This window comes from Lolium rigidum, chromosome 2, assembly GCF_022539505.1.
Source record: "Lolium rigidum isolate FL_2022 chromosome 2, APGP_CSIRO_Lrig_0.1, whole genome shotgun sequence".
Classification (NCBI taxonomy): Eukaryota; Viridiplantae; Streptophyta; class Magnoliopsida; order Poales; family Poaceae; genus Lolium; species Lolium rigidum.
Genome location: NC_061509.1, coordinates 181118214 through 181138107, shown reverse-complemented (window position 1 = coordinate 181138107; position 19894 = coordinate 181118214). Strand labels below are relative to the sequence as shown.

Genomic DNA, 19894 nt, shown 5'->3' with positions numbered 1-19894 from the left:
TCAACTCAGTGTAGATCGCCCTTACTTCAGACAAGACGAACATGCATAGCAACTCACATGAAATTCAACCAATGAATAGTTGATGGCGTCCCCAGTGAACATGGTTATCGCACAACAAGCAACTTAATAAGAGATAAAGTGCATAATTACATATTCAATACCACAATAGTTTTTAAGCTATTTGTCCCATGAGCTATATATTGCATAGGTGAATGATGGAATTTTAAAGGTAGCACTCAAGCAATTTACTTTGGAATGGCGGAAAAATACCATGTAGTAGGTAGGTATGGTGGACACAAATGGCATAGTGGTTGGCTCAAGTATTTTGGATGCATGAGAAGTATTCCCTCTCGATACAAGGTTTAGGCTAGCAAGGCTTATTTGAAACAAACACAAGGATGAACCGGTGCAGCAAAACTCACATAAAAGACATATTGAAAACATTATAAGACTCTACACCGTCTTCCTTGTTGTTCAAACTCAATACTAGAAATTATCTAGACCTTAGAGAAACCAAATATGCAAACCAAATTTTAGCATGCTCTATGTATTTCTTCATTAATGGGTGCAAAGCATATGATGCAAGAGCTTAAACATGAGCACAACAATTGCCAAGTATCACATTACCCAAAACATTTATAGCAATTACTACATGTATCATTTTCCAATTCCAACCATATAACAATTTAACGAAGAAGAAACTTCGCCATGAATACTATGAGTAGAAACCAAGGACATACTTGTCCATATGCTACAGCGGAGCGTGTCTCTCTCCCATAAAGTGAATGCTAGGATCCATTTTATTCAAACAAAACAAAAAACAAAAACAAACCGACGCTCCAAGAAAAAGCACATAAGATGTGATGGAATAAAAATATAGTTTCGGGGAGGAACCTGATAATGTTGTCGATGAAGAAGGGGATGCCTTGGGCATCCCCAAGCTTAGACGCTTGAGTCTTCTTAGAATATGCAGGGGTGAACCACCGGGGCATCCCCAAGCTTAGAGCTTTCACTCTCCTTGATCATGTTGCATCATACTCCTCTCTTGATCCTTGAAAACTTCCTCCACACCAAACTCGAAACAACTCATTAGAGGGTTAGTGCACAATATAAATTGACATATTCAGAGGTGACACAATCATTCTTAACACTTCTGGACATTGCATAATGCTACTGGACATTAGTGGATCAAAGAAATTCATCCAACATAGCGAAAGAGGCAATGCGAAATAAAAGGCAGAATCTGTCAAAACAGAACAGTTCGTATTGACGAATTTTAAAATGGCACCAGACTTGCTCAAATGAAAATGCTCAAATTGAATGAAAGTTGCGTACATATCTGAGGATCATGCACATAAATTGGCTTAATTTTCTGAGCTACCTACAGGGAGGTGGACCCAGATTCGTGACAGCAAAGAAATCTGGAACTGTGCAGTAATCCAAATCTAGTACTTACTTTTCTATCAACGGCTTAACTTGGCACAACAAAACACAAAACTAAGATAAGGAGAGGTTGCTACAGTAGTAAACAACTTCCAAGACACAAAATAAAAACAAAGTACCGTAGGTAAAAACATGGGTTGTCTCCCATAAGCGCTTTTCTTTATAGCCATTAAGATGGGCTCAGCAGTTTTGATGATGCACTCGCAAGAAATAGTATTTGAAGCAAAGGAGAGCTTCAAGAGGCAAATTCAAAACACATTTAAGTCTAACATGCTTCCTATGAAGAGGAATCTTGTAAATAAACAAGTTCAAGAAGCATAATGCAACAAGCGTAGAAAGATAAAACGAGTGTAGCTTCAAAAATTTCAGCACATAGAGAGGTGTTTTAGTAACATGAAAATTTCTACAACCATATTTTCCTCTCTCATAATAATTTTCAGTAGCATCATGAGCAAACTCAACAATGTAACTATCACATAAAGCATTCTTATCATGAGTCTCATGCATAAAATTATTACTCTCCACGTAAGCATAATCAATTTTATTAGTTGTGGTGGGAGCAAATTCAACAAAGTGGCTATCATCATATATAGGAGGCATATTGTAATCATAAAAGAAAATTTTATCCTCAATGCTTGGGGGACTAAAAAGATCATGCTCATCGGAGCCAGCTTTCCCAAGCTTAGAATTTTCCATAGCATTAGCAACAATGGTGTTCAAAGCATCCATAGTAATAACATTCCCATTAGCATGCATATAAAGTTCCATGGGTTTTTTAATTCTCTCTTCAAACACATCATGTCCTAATTCAAGATAAAGTTCATAAAGATCTCTCATATTTTTGTTGTTTTCCATTATGCTTAACTAGTGAAATAAAAACATGCATGATATTAAGTAAAGTAAAACAAGTAACTAATTTTTTTGTGTTTTTGATATAGCAAACAAGATAGCAAATAAAGTAAAACTAGCAACTAATTTTTTTGTATTTTGATTTAGTGCAGCAAACAAAGTAGTAAATAAAACTAAGCAAGACAAAAACAAAGTAAAGAGATTGAGAAGTGGAGACTCCCCTTGCAGCGTGTCTTGATCTCCCCGGCAACGGCGCCGTAAAAAGAGCTTGATGGCGTGTATTTCACACGTTCGTTGGGCAACCCCAAGAGGAAGGTATGATGCGCACAGCAGCAAGTTTTCCCTCAGAAAGAAACCAAGGTTTATCGAACCAGGAGGAGCCAAGAAGCACGTTGAAGGTTGATGGCGGCGGGATGTAGTGCGGCGCAACACCAGGGATTCCGGCGCCAACGTGGAACCTGCACAACACAAGCAAAGTACTTTGCCCCAACGAAACAGTGAGGTTGTCAATCTCACCGGCTTGCTGTAACAAAGAGTTAACCGTATTGTGTGGAAGATGATTGTTTGCAGAAAACAGTAGAACAAGTATTGTAGTAGATTGTATTTCAGTAAAGAGAATTGGACCGGGGTCCACAGTTCACTAGAGGTGTCTCTCCCATAAGACGAACAGCATGTTGGGTGAACAAATTACAGTTGGGCAATTGACAAATAAAGAGAGCATGACAATGCACATACATATCATGATGAGTATAGTGAGATTTAATTGGGCATTACGACAAAGTACATAGACCGCCATCCAACTCGCATCTATGCCTAAAAAGTCCACCTTCGAGGTTATCATCCGAACCCCTTCCAGTATTAAGTTGCTAACAACGGACAATTGCATTAAGTATGGTGCGTAATGTAACTAGTGACTACATCCTTGAACATAGCACTAATGTTTTATCCCTAGTGGCAACAGACACAACACAACCTTAGAACTTTCTCGTCATCGTCCCAGGTGTCAATGCAGGCATGAACCCACTATCGAGCATAAGTACTCCCTCTTGGAGTTACAAGCATCTACTTGGCCAGAGCATCTACTAGTAACGGAGAGCATGCAAGATCATAAACAACACATAGCATAACTTTGATAATCAACATAACAAGTATTCTCTATTCATCGGATCCCAACAAACGCAACATATAGAATTACAGATAGACGATCTTGATCATGTTAGGCAGCTCACAAGATCCGACAATGATAGCACAATGGGGAGAAGACAACCATCTAGCTACTGCTATGGACCCATAGTCCAGGGGTAGACTACTCACACATCACACCGGAGGCGACCATGGCGGCGTAGAGTCCTCCGGGAGATGATTCCCCTCTCCGGCAGGGTGCCGGGGGCGATCTCCTGGATCCCCCGAGATGGGATCGGCGGCGGCGGCGTCTCTGGAAGGTTTTCCGTATCGTGGTTCTCGGTACTGGGGTTTTCGTCACGGAGACTTTTTATAGGCGGAAGGGCAGGTCAAGAGGCGGCACGGGGGCCCCACACCACAGGGCCGCGCGGCCAAGGGGGGGGCCGCGCCGCCCTATGGTGTGGCCCCTCCGTGGCCCCTCTTCGTCTCTCCTTCGGACTTATGGAAGCTTCGTGAGAAAATAGGCCCCTGGGCTTTGATTTCGTCCAATTCCGAGAATATTTCCTTACTAGGATTTCTGAAACCAAAAACAGCGAGAAAACGAGCAATCGGCACTTCGGCATCTTGTTAATAGGTTAGTTCCAGAAAATGCACGAATATGACATAAAGTGTGCATAAAACATGTAGATAACATCAATAATGTGGCATGGAACATAAGAAATTATCGATACGTCGGAGACGTATCAGAGGCCGACGACATTCCTTTTGCGCTTGAAGTAGCGCGTGTTGTCCTCACGCATTGCGATGATTTTTTTGAACAAAGATCGCCGCATTCGGTACCGGCGGCGAAAAAGATGGGGCGGGTATGTCGGTACCTCGGCGAAGTAGTCGCGCATGAGCAAGGTGTGGCCGAGAGCGCGATTCCGCGGGATGCACATCCGCCCCATGGTCGAGCCCTTCCTCTTCCCCGGCCGCACGCCCGTGGCCGCTGCGAGTATCACCGTCGTCTGCTCGAGGTCGTCGTCGAGCAGCTCCTCCAAGTCGGAGTCATCGGAGGAGGACGAATCCTCCAACAAAAACAGCACGCACGGGTCCATCTGCAAAGGCGCTACAACCACAGCGAACAATTAGAGCTACGGCGGCAGACCCGCGGTTGCGATGAGCTTGGGAGAAGCTTACCGGCAAGGCGGGCGCGGCGGCGTCGATTCCATCCGATTGGTGCCCGATTCGCGCACGCTGGTGGGCGGAGCGAAGGCGGCGGGGCCGCGCGCGTGCTTCTACCAGCCGAATTCGGAGGGGAAGGGCGGGGAAGGCCGGGATCTGCGAGGGCGCGCGGCGGCGGCGGTTGGCAGGAGGAAGAGGGGAAGGGGAGAATTGAAACCTCCTTCGCGCCAAGGGGCGGAAATGGATGGAGGCCAGCCAGCCTCGCACAGCCCCTCCGGCCCGGGAACTTGGGGGTCGTGCGGCGCGAATCGGGACGGCCCGGATTTTTTTTGGAAATGGGGTCTGATACGGGATGTGAACGATGCGTTTTTTGCTCTCCGAACCGGAAATCGGCGGTTATTATGCGGATGGGGGTCGGATGGAGGATCTGCTAGAGATGCTCTAAGCAGAACACTTGAGCATAACTCTGCTTATCGGTGAATCTAAAACTCACATGGCTAGCTACGAGTCGCTTCTTCCCGTGCGAAACGCAAGAACCAACATTCGACATTTTGTTGTTTGTAAGGGCATCTCCAACGGGGCGACGCATGTCGGATGACGAAAGTGGTCGCGCACGTCCGTTTTCATCGCCCCGCGGACACGAAAATAGTCAGCTTTTGACCGCGTGTTCGTTTACGCCTGGTGGTGCCTCTAGCGGGACACCGCATTTGGCCCGTGGATATTAATTTGGATGTTCAAACAACAAAATAAATAGGTTTAAAGTAGTCAGTTATTACATCCAAATTTTTGAAAGTCTAAATGAAAATGCGGTGATATTGATAACTACACCATGTCTTCATGGTCAGTCAATGTCCACTGATGCTCAATCAAATCCATCTATAGGCGTTTGGATATGTTCTCCTCAGTGACTTTAACATTCATATTCATTCAGGATGATGCCCCAGGAATTGACACGACCAACTCACCCTGGAAATCCCATAGGTGCTCATTGTGGCCATCAGGACGCTCGTTCTCAACGATCATGTTGATAGATGCTATCAACAAGATAATATGGCTTGTCATATTCATTTTCATTGATCTCGTAGCTTGCCTGAGGAGCTTTGCCTTGCATAAGCATGTTGAAAACCGGTGATCGATGCAACACATTGATGTCATTGTTGGAACGACCATGCCAAAAAATAAATGCCAAATACATAAATCTTGAGATATCACCGCTTCAGGAATGCCAGTGCATCCCTCCGCATGGCCGCTGTACTGACCCTGCCATCCAAATGGACAATTCTTCCAATTCTTGTGCATGCAATCTATGATCTGAATGCATGCGCTCGGAGTGGATGCAATCTATGCTGCCAATCATGCCTAGGAACCCTCTAGACTCGTTGATAGACAACAACCGCCTTGTGTCCTGAAATGTTAGCTCCCTCAAGTAATATTCTCCGAACACGTAAATCACGGCTTGGCAAAACCGCTACATGGCCTCAAGACAGGTACTCTCACCCATTCGAAGATAATCATCGGATATATCAACATCCATTCCATAGGATAGCATGCGAATAGCTGCGGAACATTTTTTGTCGGAGGTGAAGCTTAGCGCACCTGTTGCATCGGGCCTGCATTGAAAGTACGGATGGTAGTCTCTGACGCCCCGTAGAATGACCATGAACATTTCCCTTGACATCCTGTGCCAGCGCCGAAACAATTTTTCCATGAACACCAGAGCGCTGCGGTCGAAGTAGTCCTTGTAGAGTTCGAGGGGCTCTTCCACTCTGTTGCGCGATAGGTTTTTTGAGCGGCCCTTCATAGAGCCCCGGTGCACCGGCATCTTGCTGACATTGTGGTCGTGAAGGACGAAGGCCGCAGCAGAAGCCTTGGATGGGTAAGGTTATGTCCTATGCGGCAAGACTAAGCCTTGTCAATGTGTGTCTCTCCAATATTCCCATGCATGCCAGGGGGTTTGCATGTTAGAGGATGGGGTTCATTAGGTTATGAACAAACATCTTACGCGATTTTATTGGGAGGCCAATGGGCCTAATTAAACGCAAATACCACTAGGTGAGGTGGGATGCAATGTGCAAACCCAAGTCTTTGGGAGGACCGGGATTATGTATACGAAGACCATGAAGAGTTTCCTAATTGCTAAGTGGATTTAGAAGTTGTACTGGTAGTAGGGTGGGCATAAAAAACGAGCATGGAACACCGAACCGAACTAATCGGAACCGAATACACCGAAACCGAATTAATTACAAATTCGGTTTTTACCATCTGTTAACCGAATGACCTTAGAAACCGAGATACCGTTAACAGATAGCATAATCATCTCATACAGAGATGCACTGTCAATCGTTTGAACTAATTTCTCTGCCCAATAAGCATACTCCAAGCAGACCAAAGTCCCAAAGTCAAAGGGCGCCTCATGCACGTATAAAAGTTCCCCCCAAAAAAGTCCCCCCCCCCCCCACACCCCAAAATAGTATGATATACAAGCATATGTCTAATTTCATTTTGCTTCATCTAGCAATGTACGCTTAGTTTGCTACTACATGGTTGTATGGTTCTTGGAGTTAGGAGGAGCACTCATAGTATATAGTATATACGTGCTCAACAGTTCTTGTCGTACGTGGACCTAGCTTCTAGCCACGGCAACTCGGCAACTGCCAAGCTACTGCGTGCCATCATACGCTACTTGACTTGTTATTTATTTGTCAAAATTAGGTTAAATCAGTTAAAAACCAAACACCGAACCGAATTGTCGGATAACCAAATTATAAATTCATGAGGAAACCGACAGAATTTCGTTTCTCATTTCTTATTACCCGAATTATCAAAAAACCGAAAAACCAAACCGATTTTTCGGTTAAAACCGAATGCCCAGGTCTAAGCAAGGCTTGAGGGCTGACATCATCAGGAACAGAAGTCATCCGGTCTAAATACTTGTTAGTCAATTACTAGTTTATCACCGTCTCGGTTCCCAATTTTTGAACTCGCTTCAAAATATTAAAGGGGTGTTTTGCTTGGATGGATCGGTGACATGGGACATGCCCCTTCAAGGATAGATTTCCATCCTTTGACCCTGTTTGTTTGGGCTGGAGTTTGAGCTTTTACTGCTTTTGGGTCCTTAGAAGCACAAGTCCAAACAAACACCTAACTTTTGGATGTGGGTTTTTTTAAGCGCTTTAACAGATTTGCACTAGAAGCTGTGAAGCACGTCCTAGGATGCTTTCCGCAGCTTCCCGCGGCTTGTTCCTTTCTTTCTCTCCCTGAAGCCTTATCCCTTCGCCTCCTTGAGAGTCGCCCTTCCAAATCCGGGCCGTCCTGATGCCTGCCACGGCGGCGCTGCCGTCCGGTGGAGGCTAAGGAAAGGCGCCGGGATCCCCTCTGTACATACTAGCTATAGCTATGGCAGCCGTAGTAGCAGGTTTCGGCTAGATGCCGGTTTTCGGCTTAATGCCGGGAGGAAGGTACCGGTTCTTTACGGCCAGGTCTGGTACCAGCCGGCGGTCGTTCTTCTCGTCGTGGTGCTCCTGTGGATGGAGCCGAAGGCGGTGAGGAGAGGTGCTGCTGGCTACTCCAACAATAAAGCCGTTGCTTGCAGTTGGGCTTCATTTGCAGGTGTTGTTCTGCGTGCTTCTCCAAGTTGCTCTGGTGGCGGAGGGGAGAAGAAGTGGGGTAGTGCTGCTCCTGAAGTTCGACTGTGCTGGAGTAGGGATACTGCAGATTCTAGGAGAACAATCTCGGCAGCTAATGTCTGCTGGCCGACTCCGATTGCCATCAGGTGGCTTACCAAGCCGGTGGTGAAGTCCGGCGATTCAACCTCCAGGTGGAGGCCCGATGAAGGTCTAGCGGCGGCGACATGCTTCTCTCCAGAGCCAAGTGGTGTAGTCCCCGGAGCTGGTGAAGAAGGCCGCTGTTCAAGGCCTCAATGTTCAGGCGGCAGGGATGGATCAGATTGCTTTTTACAAATTTTCTTCAGGGTCCTTTTCGTAATACATAGGGACTACTTTGTAATAGTTTTATCCTTTGAGGTTCCTACTGTAACTTGTACCTGTACCGCTGGTTATTAATGAGAGTATCCAGGCCCTTCGGGGCGCTCCAGGTTCAAAAAAAAAAAAAAATCCGAATCGGTATACCATATTGCCCATAAAGTTGGAGTTATATACGACCAAATGCCACCGTCTAGAAAAAACGAATCAGCCCCAAATCCCACCCAACCCTTTCCTGCTCCCGACCCGCACCAACCTGCACGTGAGAGCAGGGCCTCCCAACCCCGCCGCCGGCTGGCCCTCCCAAACCCGCCGCCAGCCCTCCCGGAGCTCCTCCCCGTCGACCCTCCCTTCCAACCCCATCACCGGCCGGCCTTCCCAACCCCGCCACCGGCCCTCCCTCTCAATCCCGCCGTCGGCCCTCCCTCCCAATCCCGTCATTGGACCTCCCAGAGCTCCTCCCCGTCGATCGTACCTCCCAATCCCGCCGCTCGCCGACCCTCCCTCCAAACCCCGCCGCTCGCCGGCCGGCCCTCCCAACCTCCCGACGGCCCTTCCTCCAAATCCCACTGTCGGCCCTCCCACAGCTCCTCCCCGTTGACCCTCCCTCCCAACCCCGCCGCTCGCCGGTCCTCCCTCCCAATCCGGCCACCACTACCTCCTGCACGCTACCGGTGACCTGTCATGGGCTCTGGCCGATCGCCATCCATCGCCATCTCAGATCTGTGATGTTTCTATGATCTGTGATTTGTGATATTTGTATGATTTTATACTGAATATTAGTAATGTGTTTCTTTTAAATATTGTTAAATATTGGAGATATGTATGAGTTTTGTTAACCATGTAAATAAATTTTGGAAACGTAATTCTTTAAATAAGCTAGTATAGCACATAATCAACTTAATTATGTTAGATCACTATTTAAACATCATCGTCGGTACAGGGTATTTCAGACATTTTTTACCAGCTACATGTCCACCAGCCGTTCTAAAAGCAAGTTGCCAAACACCACTTTTGTATTTCACCAACTGTCCAGCTCCAGCTGCTTCTCAGACTCTGCTTCTCGTTCAGCTGCAGCTCAAACAAACAGGCACTTTATGCCATCACAGCTGAACTAGAGGCTTCTGTGGCATAGACCGTATGAGGAATGGATGGCGCATTCTACTGAAGTCTTTTATTGATTAAATAGCACTTACATCATAAATTAACATGGACAAAAGAAGAAAGTCCGCTTCTTGTCCTTCAACTTTTAGGAAAGTTCAATTTGTATCCTAAAAATTATTTTAAATTTAGAACAGATCTTGAACTCTTGGAATAGTTCATTTTAAATCCCTTTTCGATTGATTTGAGAAAATTGCTCATGTAGAAAGAAGAAACAGTGAAGGAGCCGTATTGGTTTGGAAATTGGAACCAAACCAAACCCAGGCTACCTGAGATGTGGAACCCAATATCTTGATGCAAAAACTGGAACCCTTGTGTCCCCATACTAGCCTCTCGCTCTCTCCCAATCTTTTATCTCTAAATAGGAAGCCCCCACTACATGATTTTTCTCAACATGCAAGCATGCCACATCATCCAACAATCTTAACCAATCCCAGTGTGCCATTTCATCATGTTATTCCACATTTCCATGTCACCAATTGACGCTGTTATTTCCTCCACAATCTCTGTCCGATCGTCATGTCCCATCTTCTTCACAACGCCTCCTACCTCTATGACGGTGCTGCCATGTAACTCCAAAATTAATATCCCTCCTATTGATTTCCTTTTCCTTTTCAGCTTCTGCGTTACTACACCAAATAAACCGTTGGATTTTCACCCCTTCCTCATCTTCTCCATCAAATAAATGTACGTATAACTGATGTGGTTGATCTCCCTTTAAATCAGTGGAGCTGCTTCGTTGTCAATTGTCATCCTGTCTCCACAACTTCGTGAGGAGAAGTTGTCGGGATCTAAAGATAATGTCCTCAAGCATTGCCCAACACAGTGGGATCAGCGAACTGCTGCCTGGCAGCTATGTGAGAGTGAGAGAATGGTGGTGCTCTCTGAAATCCGGATACCTGAGGACAACATGCAAAGATATTGTGGAGATGGCAATCTTATAGGCAGTCTTGCTCTACCCGGCGCCGGCAACAGGGATTCCACGGTCGTGCTCCTGGTGAGTTTCAGAAATTTCGATTTTCAACTGTGGCGTTTTACATGCCTGGATTGCCTTGAAGTGCCTCCAATCTGTTAATGCAAAGAGATAGTGGCGATGGCAATCTTTTAGGCACTGCCGCTCTACCCCAAGAATGCCGGCGACAGGGATTCCACACGGTCGTGCGTCCGGTGAGTTTTAGGAATTTCGGTTTTCAACTGTAGCTTTTTACATACCTGGATTGCCTTGAAGTGCCTCCAATCTATTTGATCAGTACTTCTGACATTCATGTTGTTGCTGGTAAACTGACTGGTATTGGTCTCGAATTATTTTCCAACAATGGCTTCACTTCTAAGTTCTAAGTGTCTATGCATGAGAATCTGCCTTAGTGTCGCTGGTGAACTGTTTTTGCTTGTAGGACATGGGTTGCAGACAAGATGGATTAGCATGTGGGTGCAGAAGGGGTTTTTCTATCTCCAAAATTGCTTTTTTCAACGTTGACTCAAATTCTATTCACATATCAAATTTATGATTTACTTGATAATAACATGCTTAAGCCTTAATTATTCCAGGTGTAACAGATGGATAAAAGAGAATGATGTGTCACCAGATGTTGGATTTTCAGGTTCGTCAGCTGTGTTGGAACAAAGGCTCTGTTGGGGATTTGATCATTGGAAAATTGGCTCGAGGTTTGTTTCTGTACTCAAACGTCAGTAGCAGCATCTTTTCTGGTTTGTGCTGTTGTTCTAGGCTGCATACAGAGACAACCCATTCAACTAAACGGGTGTGTTTTTATCTCCTGTTTTGTTTTGTTGTACTGATACATTTTTTTTGCATAATTATATGAAATGTTACCTCTCAGTATGCATATGCCTGTATTTTTTATGTGCCAAATGAAGCACTTCTAAATTGTTGTACACTTTCGCTTCAAAGCACTTTAGCTAAAGTTCAAAAGACAATTTGTTGTATCTCTGTTATTTTATCAACAAGGATGCGATTGTTGGCACGGGCATATGATGTCTCATGTTCAATTATTTCTTTTTTCTCACATGAAATGGGTGCAAGATCATTACTATGGCACCCAAGTTTGGAACAAGTATCAGCAAGAAATACAAACATCCATCAACTTAAATGGTTCTTTGAACCACACATATGAACTTAAACTTTTGTTATCTTCTATGAGTACTCTTCACACACAGATTTCCGCAGCAACGCGCGGGGTTGCACCTAGTTTACTTAAAGCGCCACACCACAAAAACTGGCTTGCTTTGCATATCAGCATTATCCCGCCTCTCTTCCTTGCACCGTTGCCTTGAGCTTTTTTGCCATCCAATGGTAGATATTTGACTGGCTAACCAGGATAAGGACTAAAAGTGAATGATCATGGGTGTTGCGGGTTTATTTTAAACTAAAGGAAAGTTTTCTTTCACTAGAATTTAAGGACTAGAAGTGGACTTTCTTCCGGACAAAATAGAAGCGGGTGGATCCTCAAACCAAGCATTTGGTTCCGTATCACACTGCATCCCTAGAGCAATAAGTAAAATCTATTTTTATGAATAACTTGGCTTGAATATAAATATCTTTAACAATTTGTGCCGTTGCCATCGCTGTGAAACCTCCATCCTTTAATATCTCAATCATCTTCAAGATATCCAATTAAATCATGAGCTTATTTGCCCCGAGTTGATTCGCTAAGTACATGCTATACCCGATTGCCAACAGTTCCGTAGTAGCTGAATCAAGAGCAAAATCATTAAGTTCATTATAAGCTACAAAAAATTCCCTTTTATCATCCCGAATCATAACATCCGTTGATCCTCTTTTGGTTTCTCGATTGAAAGCTGTGGGCAACAAGTTTGAAGACCTAGCAAAAACGACTTGCCCCAGCAAATTGCAATTTTTCCACCCTCCTCCTCTCTCACGTTGCTATAGTACCTGAGGGAGGATTTCTCCTCGCCGGGCCAAACCGAAGCTGACCTCGCCGGTGATGCCGGCCGAGGGAGGCGGAGGGGAGGCACCGGCTTCCACTCTGTAGATATTAGGTTTAGGTTTTGGTAAGTTGCCAGTAGTTGGTTTAGTTTAGGTGCAGCCCCAGATTGGTTCGGCGAGATCTGGAGGCTAGGGTTCTTCCTCGCCTTGCTTCAGCTCCCCTGGCCGGAGTTGGGAACGATGGCGGAGACCACTGCATAGTTGAATAATATCGCTGGGATTCTTCTCTTGTAGGTATAGTTTGGTTTTTCTGTGTTCCCCTCTCTTGCCGGCCGAGGTGGCGGGGGGATCTGGGCTCACACATCATCGGCTGTTCTGGCGACGGCGTACCGAGCTGCAACACCCACTCCGGCCGGCCATGGTGGCGAGGGGAGGTGGTGCTGCGGGTCAAGCACGCCCAAACCAGCAAGGGTTCGGGCTGTTCGGACTTCTGGTTTGTTGTATCCCTCCTCTCTTCTTCCTCTGGACGGCCGAGGTGGCGAGAGGAGAACTAGTGGGGAGGTGATGCAGGAATCGAAGCTCCAACGGCACTTGGTTACCATGAAGCTCAATCTGCGGCGGATCCTAAGCGTCGGCGGCTTCAGCCGCCGCTATTTTAGGCCAAGGGGGCCTCGCCGTACGTCGGGAGTTTCTGCTCCGGGGAGAATCAACTTCCTCCAGGCCTTAGTGCTGTGGTGGAAGATCTACAATCTCAGCTCGGTGGTCCATCCTGGCGGCAAACCAAGTGGCGTACCCCGGCATCGACGCCAGCGACTGTAGCCTGAGATCAACCAACGGCGCGGTGGAGAAGAATGATCTGATTGCTTTTTTTCTTTTTCTTTCTGAGGTCCTTTCTGTAATTTTCCAGAACTCTTGTGCTATTACTACTCAAGCCAGGTCCTTTATGTACTTATGCCCACTGTTTAATGGAGCTTCTCGGCCCTTCGGGGCCTTACCTGTTCAAAGAAAAAAAACAAGTTTGAAGTTATTTCTGGTAGGAAGGAGGGAGTACAGAATTTGTAATCGCATAAAAACAAGTAATAACCCCGAACTCCAAGCCTCGCGCACGCCGACCCCCACCATTTCTTCAACTTCCCTCTCCGTCCATTCGATTCTTGTTCTTCCCACCGCTTCCTCCGCCCATGGCGGCCGCCACCACCGCAACGCCCTCCTCCTCCTCCTCCACCACCAAGAACCCTAACCCCTTCAATCTGCCGCCATGGCTCCGCTGCCCCCTCACCTTCCTCTGCCCGCCCCCTCCTCCTCCCCCGCCGCCCCCTCCCCCGCCTCCCCCACCGCCCCCACAGCCAGCGGTGGTGCCTCTGGAGCCGCGGCGGAGGCTGCCGGGTCTGCGGGTGACCACGGAGTACGACAGCGAGGAGGCCGTCTTCGCGCACAAGGTGTCGTGCAAGCTCGCGGGCGGGCTCGCCAAGCTGCGGCTGTCGTTCCAGAGCGAACCGCAGGGGCAGGGGGAGGACCCGCGGCAGCTCTTCTCCACCCCCGTACTCGGGTTCGTCACCAAGCACTTCTCCGCGATGTATGACGTTGAGCGCAACAACACGCTGCTCCGCGGCAACGCCTCGCTCCCCGGTGGCGCCGTCCAGCTTCGCGCCTCGCACGATGTCAAGGTATATTGCCCTGAATTGCATTCCCATTTCGATTCTGTCTAGTTACTACTCAATTGTGTTCTGAAGGACAGTATGCTATCCTATGTGTGTGTGTGTGCATTTTTGTTACTCTTGGGGTTGGAAAGTGTACTCCCTTTAGATATCTGTTTCACTCACTGATAAAGTTTCCTTTCTACCTCCACTCTCATGAGTCATTTTTCTGCTACTGGTGTATTCTCAGGAGCAAGAAGGAGAAGTTGCTGTGATAACTAGGTTGGGTGATCCATCTTATAGACTTGAGATATCATCTTTGGTGCCTTACAGTGGCTTGGTGAGTTCATAAGCCCAATTGTTTTTTCTATTTCTTATATGAAAATAAGCGTATATGCAGTTGAGAAATTCCAACAAGGTTCATTTTCTCTTTGATCTGTCATAGCTCAAAAATGTACTGTAGTCGTCACTCCTTAGTGAGCTTAGATGCCACCTTTATTTTTTGGAGGAATTGTGATGTCACATGAGATTAAAAAAAGGCTGAAACCGTTTAGTAGTCATAGAGAGCTTGCAAATGTTTATTTCAAACTTCATGTTGTTTAGTAGCTTAGTGCTTACCACTGTACTCTATTGTATATACTCCTGTATGCAGCAGACCATGTATGAGCTTTGAGGCCACCTGTATGTATCCAGGTCATAGCTCTTTGACATGCTATTTCATATAAAAAAAAATTGATATAGCATTGAAAACACTGGATGCTCATATGACTTTATTGAAGGTCTATCTGAAAATTTCTTGTTGTTTATGCTTCATACCTCCATCGCCATACTTGATGTTTACTCTAAAGCTGAAATTAGAAGTTTGTGTATGTTGTAGAAACTTATGTTCTAAGTAACAAGAACGAAGAATCCGTGATGAAAATTTCCAAGAATACGGGATAAATCCCAGTTATATGTTTAGTTAACCCTGATATTTGTGCAGCCAAGAGCAACACTCCATTTTCCAATCGGTCAAGTTTCAGTGGAAGAGAGGACAACTGAAGACGACCAGAAAATGTTGTCTGTGTATGGGGCTGCAAAAGCTGATTTTTTAGATGGCATTCTTACTGCCCAATACAACGAGAATGATCTGAATCTGAGATATTGTTATAAGGTGATTTATCGCTAATATTGTATTTTGTTCTGTTTTGAGACCACCGGCTTTACCTGATTCTATTATTCCATTCTTTGTGCCAGGACAGCGAAGTAACTTTAATTCCAAGTGTCTCCTTGCCTTCCAATGCCGTATCGATGGACTTCAAAAGGCGTTTTGGTCCTTCTGATAAGTTAAGGTCAGCATATTGCCACTTTTGCCCTGTCCAGTAACAAATGTATCCTCCACCTGTTTCTCCTCTCGAAATCTCTACAGTAGTAATGCTTCTACTCATGAATTTTCTAAGTTTCTATTAATAATATATGTTCAGATCAAATTCTACATGCTTTTTTTATGCAACATTGTACAAATTCTATTGAGAATCTGCAATAACCAAGCATTCTCACACAGTTTCTTTCCTACCCAATGTCAGACAGTCTCCCTCTGGTTTGTCTTTTCCCTACAGTTAGTTCACATGTAGTTCCAGCTTGGTCGGAAGACTTGAACAACATATTGCCAAAGTAAAGTTTTAGCCAAACGTTTACATTCAGTTAAGGATGCAGGAATTACTGTATAGGACCTGCATCATATATATTCCTTATTTCCCCGTGAATCCTTTCGTTGATTCAGTTATGTGCAAGGATGCAGTAGTAATGCATCATATAAATTTTAGCCAAACGGTTAAATTCAGTTAGCTTATTTCCCAGTGAATCCTTTTGTTAATTTATCCCTTCTTTTCAGCTATCATTTTAACTTCGACACTGATGACTGGAATGCTGTTTATAAGCATACGATTGGTAAAAGTTACAAATTGAAAGCTGGTTATGATTCAGAGGTGCGAGTTGGATGGGCTTCGATTTGGGTATGTACATTGCGGCAACTCTGTTTTGCTCAGCATCCTATTTTATGTACCATAGAGCGCGTGGATTAGAAAATAGGCAGAATTAGCAACTCAGTCTTTCCTATCTCTTAATGATTGCATATTGGTAATCATAATTGGCCTGAAGGTTTCAGCTGTTGCTTGTCTTTATGTTATATAGTGGGGAGAACTCTTATACCTTTTTATTCAACATTGAAAGAAGATTGTGTATTGATATGTAACTTTCACTTCAATTCTGAACCTGAAATACACATGCTCCCTAAGTTTGATTGCTGTTTGGTTACCTGAACTATCCTTGGTTACTATAGTTTCTCTTTTTTTATGACACTTTGCACTTGGTTACCTAAAACCACCTTTTATCTCCTGCAATGTATACTAACTGGTGTTCTGCATATGCACATGTTATTGAGAAAACAATCATTATATATCAGTAGTATTTTCATGAACTGCATGTTTAAGCTTCTACAATATGGCCAGTCTTTCAGTATGGCCACTTTGGTAAAATAGCTGCTTAAGAGTATTTAAGACAGTAGCGGAGTTTTGTTGTAGCATTTTACGGTCAAAGTCTAGTGATCTGTCCATTGAAAATATCAAATTGTTGTCTTCTGATGTTATAGAACACAAACAACCTTTCTGACCGATTCATGACCCAATACACATATTGTTTTGATGTTAGGCTGGACAAGAAGAGGGCAAAGCGAAGACTGCACCGATGAAGATGAAAGTTCAGCTGATGCTTCAAGTGCCCCAGGACAATTTCCGCAATCCTTCTGTACTATTTCGCGTGAAGAAAAGGTGGGATCTGTAGACTGGCACATTCCTCATATATGGAGATGCAGTGCTGGGTACCGAGGCTTTGTCTAACCTTTCGTGTAAACATCATATGTCATCAGTGGCTACACATGCTGCAAGCCCTAACTATTTTTATCATTTATTCTAGCTTATTGTGCATAATGGCATCGGTCCACTCTGACTTCATTTACAAAGTGTATCGATGTCAATGGTTACAAGGCCTCGTAATTCTTGTCTGGATGAAAGGTTCCTTAGTGTGGGTGTGGGTGTTATTGCTCTAGTGGGTAACATATCCAATTGAGAATCTGCAGACATCTGTGGGTGCACACTTTCTGTAGGAATTCTGTTCAGGCTGTGTTGTAGAAGAAACCCTTTCCTTTTTACTATAATCCCCGTCTGTGAGTACAACCAACTGCGATGAAATGACCAAACCCATTCCTCATAACAGAACTGGACTCTGCATCCTTTCTTGCTAGATCAAGAGAACCATCTCTATCACCCAGAGCTGAGTTTTTTTTTCCCCAATCAAGACGAGCTTTATTACTCAGGCAGGGAACATAATTACAATCCATGGCCATGGCGCCTACTTATCAAAAAAAAAAAAATGAAACCGTGTCTAGGAGAACTAGACACTTTTTGATATAGTAGAAGCGGGACTTGGCGTGACAATTCCGAAATTCGTCCCTGACAGGAATCGAACTCCAGTCGTTAGGGTGCGCCACTGCGATCCCAACCACTGGGCTAAGCCCACGTCGCCTACTTATCAGGAGCATCTTGCAACCACAAGTCGGTGCACGACTCTGTTCTAACTGATTTAAACTACAAGACATATCAAGTTATCAACATACCAAATGTAGATTCGAACATCATTTACAATTCAAGATTCAGGTACCTCTCCAGACCTAAATCTTTCAATACAATTCATATTCTTCTTGCAAGAAAACTGGCCAGATCTCGAAGCGAGGATCGGGATTGCTGATGTGCAAGGACTGAATGCCAAGGATGAGGTCCGTGGGCTTGTACCCCGTCAGCTCCTCAAAATCTTTGTTCCACTGCCGCACCTGGATGGCCTTGGGGTTTAGGATTAGCCTCGCAAGGAAGACCGCAGACGCCGCCACTGCGGACGGCAGGAGCTGCAGCAATTCGTAGTCGATGACCGATGATTCGGCGAGGTCATGCGCCAACCGCTGGATCTCCAAGTCTTGCTCTCCATTGCTGTGCCTGGTGAAGTGTTCGACAAAGGTGTAGACCGTCGGTCCGCCGAGCTCGTACTGCAGCACAGCCAACATGTTGGACTCCATGTCGGTCACATCCTTGGCCGTGTCGAACCTGCAGAGTTCGGCGATGCCCACGGCGTCCAGATTGAATTTTGTGCACCGCTCCTCGTATTTGGCGGCGGTGTAGAGCGCCGTGGCGCGGAGTAGACGGAGCTCATAGTGCATGTCAGCCGTCGACAGGGTTCGCAATGAGAGGAAGCGGTCCACGTAGGAGACGGCGCGGTGAAGCGTGCCGGGGGCGAGGTCGAAGTAATGGCTGAAGTCGTCAATCCAGTACACGAGGTCTTGGCGAATGGACCTGCTCATCTGATCTCCCTGCACCGTCGTCAGGTAGTCTGGCGAGGGCCGCTGCTTGACATTCTTCTCCATCTCCCGGAGGTTGGCGTCCATGTGGGCGTTGTAGTCGGGCAGCAACGCGCAAGTCCGCGGGCGCTTGGCGGAGTTCTGTGAGGCGGCGACGCCCGAGGCAGGAGCAGCGCGTTTTCTTTGGACTGGGTGCCTGGGTGCCATGAACATCTCGACGGCGGGCTGGAGCTCGATAACGTGGGCGTCGAGGAGGGCGGCGGTGAACAGCTCGCGCATCGCCGGGAGTTCGATGGAATCATGGAGTTCTGCGGCGTGGTGGACGGGTGCGGGAGCGAAGTGGAGAGGTGGAAGCGGATCATGAGCATCGATGGCCCGGAGATAGGCGTCGTCAAACTCCGGCGTCCGCTGGTTGCCGCAGGCTAAGAAGGCGGCGGAGAGAGGAGAACCCGGAAGAAACTCAAAGGTGCAGGGATCCATGGCAGGCATACTTGATCGAGAATTCGAGATGGAGAAGAGAAGTGACCGACTCTTGGATCTAGGGTACCTGAGGAGGAAGGGGGCAGCAGGGACCAGGGAGTCTCGATCGAGTCCTACTTATTTATCCTGCATGGTTACGTCCGTCGCCGGTTGCTTCCGCACATTCGGAAACCAGTTCGCCACCGGTCTCGTAATAGTCAAAATAGTGGGTTTAATCGCAGTGTAAGAATTACCATTCCAATTGCAACCGTGGAAGCTACGCTACTGCCTTTTGCCGTCAGTAAATTTGAATACAAGCGCTGCGCGGAACCGAAACACGTGAGCGTTTGATTATTGTTTATTGCTTACTTGATTATCTGAAAAAATATGTTTGGAGAATACCCTGGCTACCAGTGAAACCGAACGAAATCAACGTATTTCTTGCTCACAAAATGCACACCAGACAATGGGTGTGAGCAGAGCAAAGTGCCACTGCACAAGAGCACCCCATAGCCATCCCAATAGTTATTTGGACTTCGGCGTTTTTTTTAACCACACCGGCGTATTTTCGAAGTAGCCGGTCAATTTTGGAGCCCAATACAATCAGAGGCAACCCCGTGCCGATCCCTTCGGGGGGGTGTCGAACGGACGCGATGGCGCCTCAGACCACGTCTTTTGTGCATATTCAAACCCTAAAAACTTTTGGGGATCTATTTTTTAGAGTCGTCGGTGTGTGCACCCTCTCGTTGAATTGGGAAGAAGGTGCCGGCGCCCCAATAGAACGATATTG

At 46.0% G+C, this 19894-nt stretch overlaps 2 protein-coding genes across 2 annotated transcripts; one reads left to right on the top strand and one right to left on the bottom strand.

Annotated features, from left to right (window-relative positions):
* Nucleotides 1–13737: 13737 nt before the first annotated feature.
* LOC124687787 (outer envelope pore protein 37, chloroplastic-like) lies at nt 13738–17448 on the top strand. Its single transcript, XM_047221534.1, has 6 exons — nt 13738–14291; nt 14512–14601; nt 15244–15414; nt 15498–15592; nt 16135–16255; nt 16950–17448. Exons 1-6 carry the CDS (start codon nt 13806–13808, stop codon nt 17079–17081), a joined length of 1095 nt encoding a protein of 364 aa, XP_047077490.1. The 5' UTR covers nt 13738–13805; the 3' UTR covers nt 17082–17448.
* A 528-nt stretch (nt 17449–17976) lies between these two features.
* LOC124690346 (cyclin-F2-2-like) lies at nt 17977–19125 on the bottom strand. Its single transcript, XM_047223738.1, has one exon. The coding sequence runs from the start codon at nt 19123–19125 to the stop codon at nt 17977–17979; it is 1149 nt and encodes a 382-aa protein (XP_047079694.1).
* Nucleotides 19126–19894: the final 769 nt, after the last annotated feature.

Coding starts and splice junctions, on each gene's coding strand:
- LOC124687787 (XM_047221534.1), top strand. CDS start 13,806: ATGGCGGCCGCCACCACCGCAACGCCCTCCTCCTCCTCCTCCACCACC. Junction 14,602..15,243: donor TGGTGCCTTACAGTGGCTTG/GTGAGTTCATAA, acceptor ATATTTGTGCAG/CCAAGAGCAACACTCCATTT. Junction 15,415..15,497: donor ATCTGAGATATTGTTATAAG/GTGATTTATCGC, acceptor TCTTTGTGCCAG/GACAGCGAAGTAACTTTAAT.
- LOC124690346 (XM_047223738.1), bottom strand. CDS start 19,125: ATGGATCCCTGCACCTTTGAGTTTCTTCCGGGTTCTCCTCTCTCCGCC.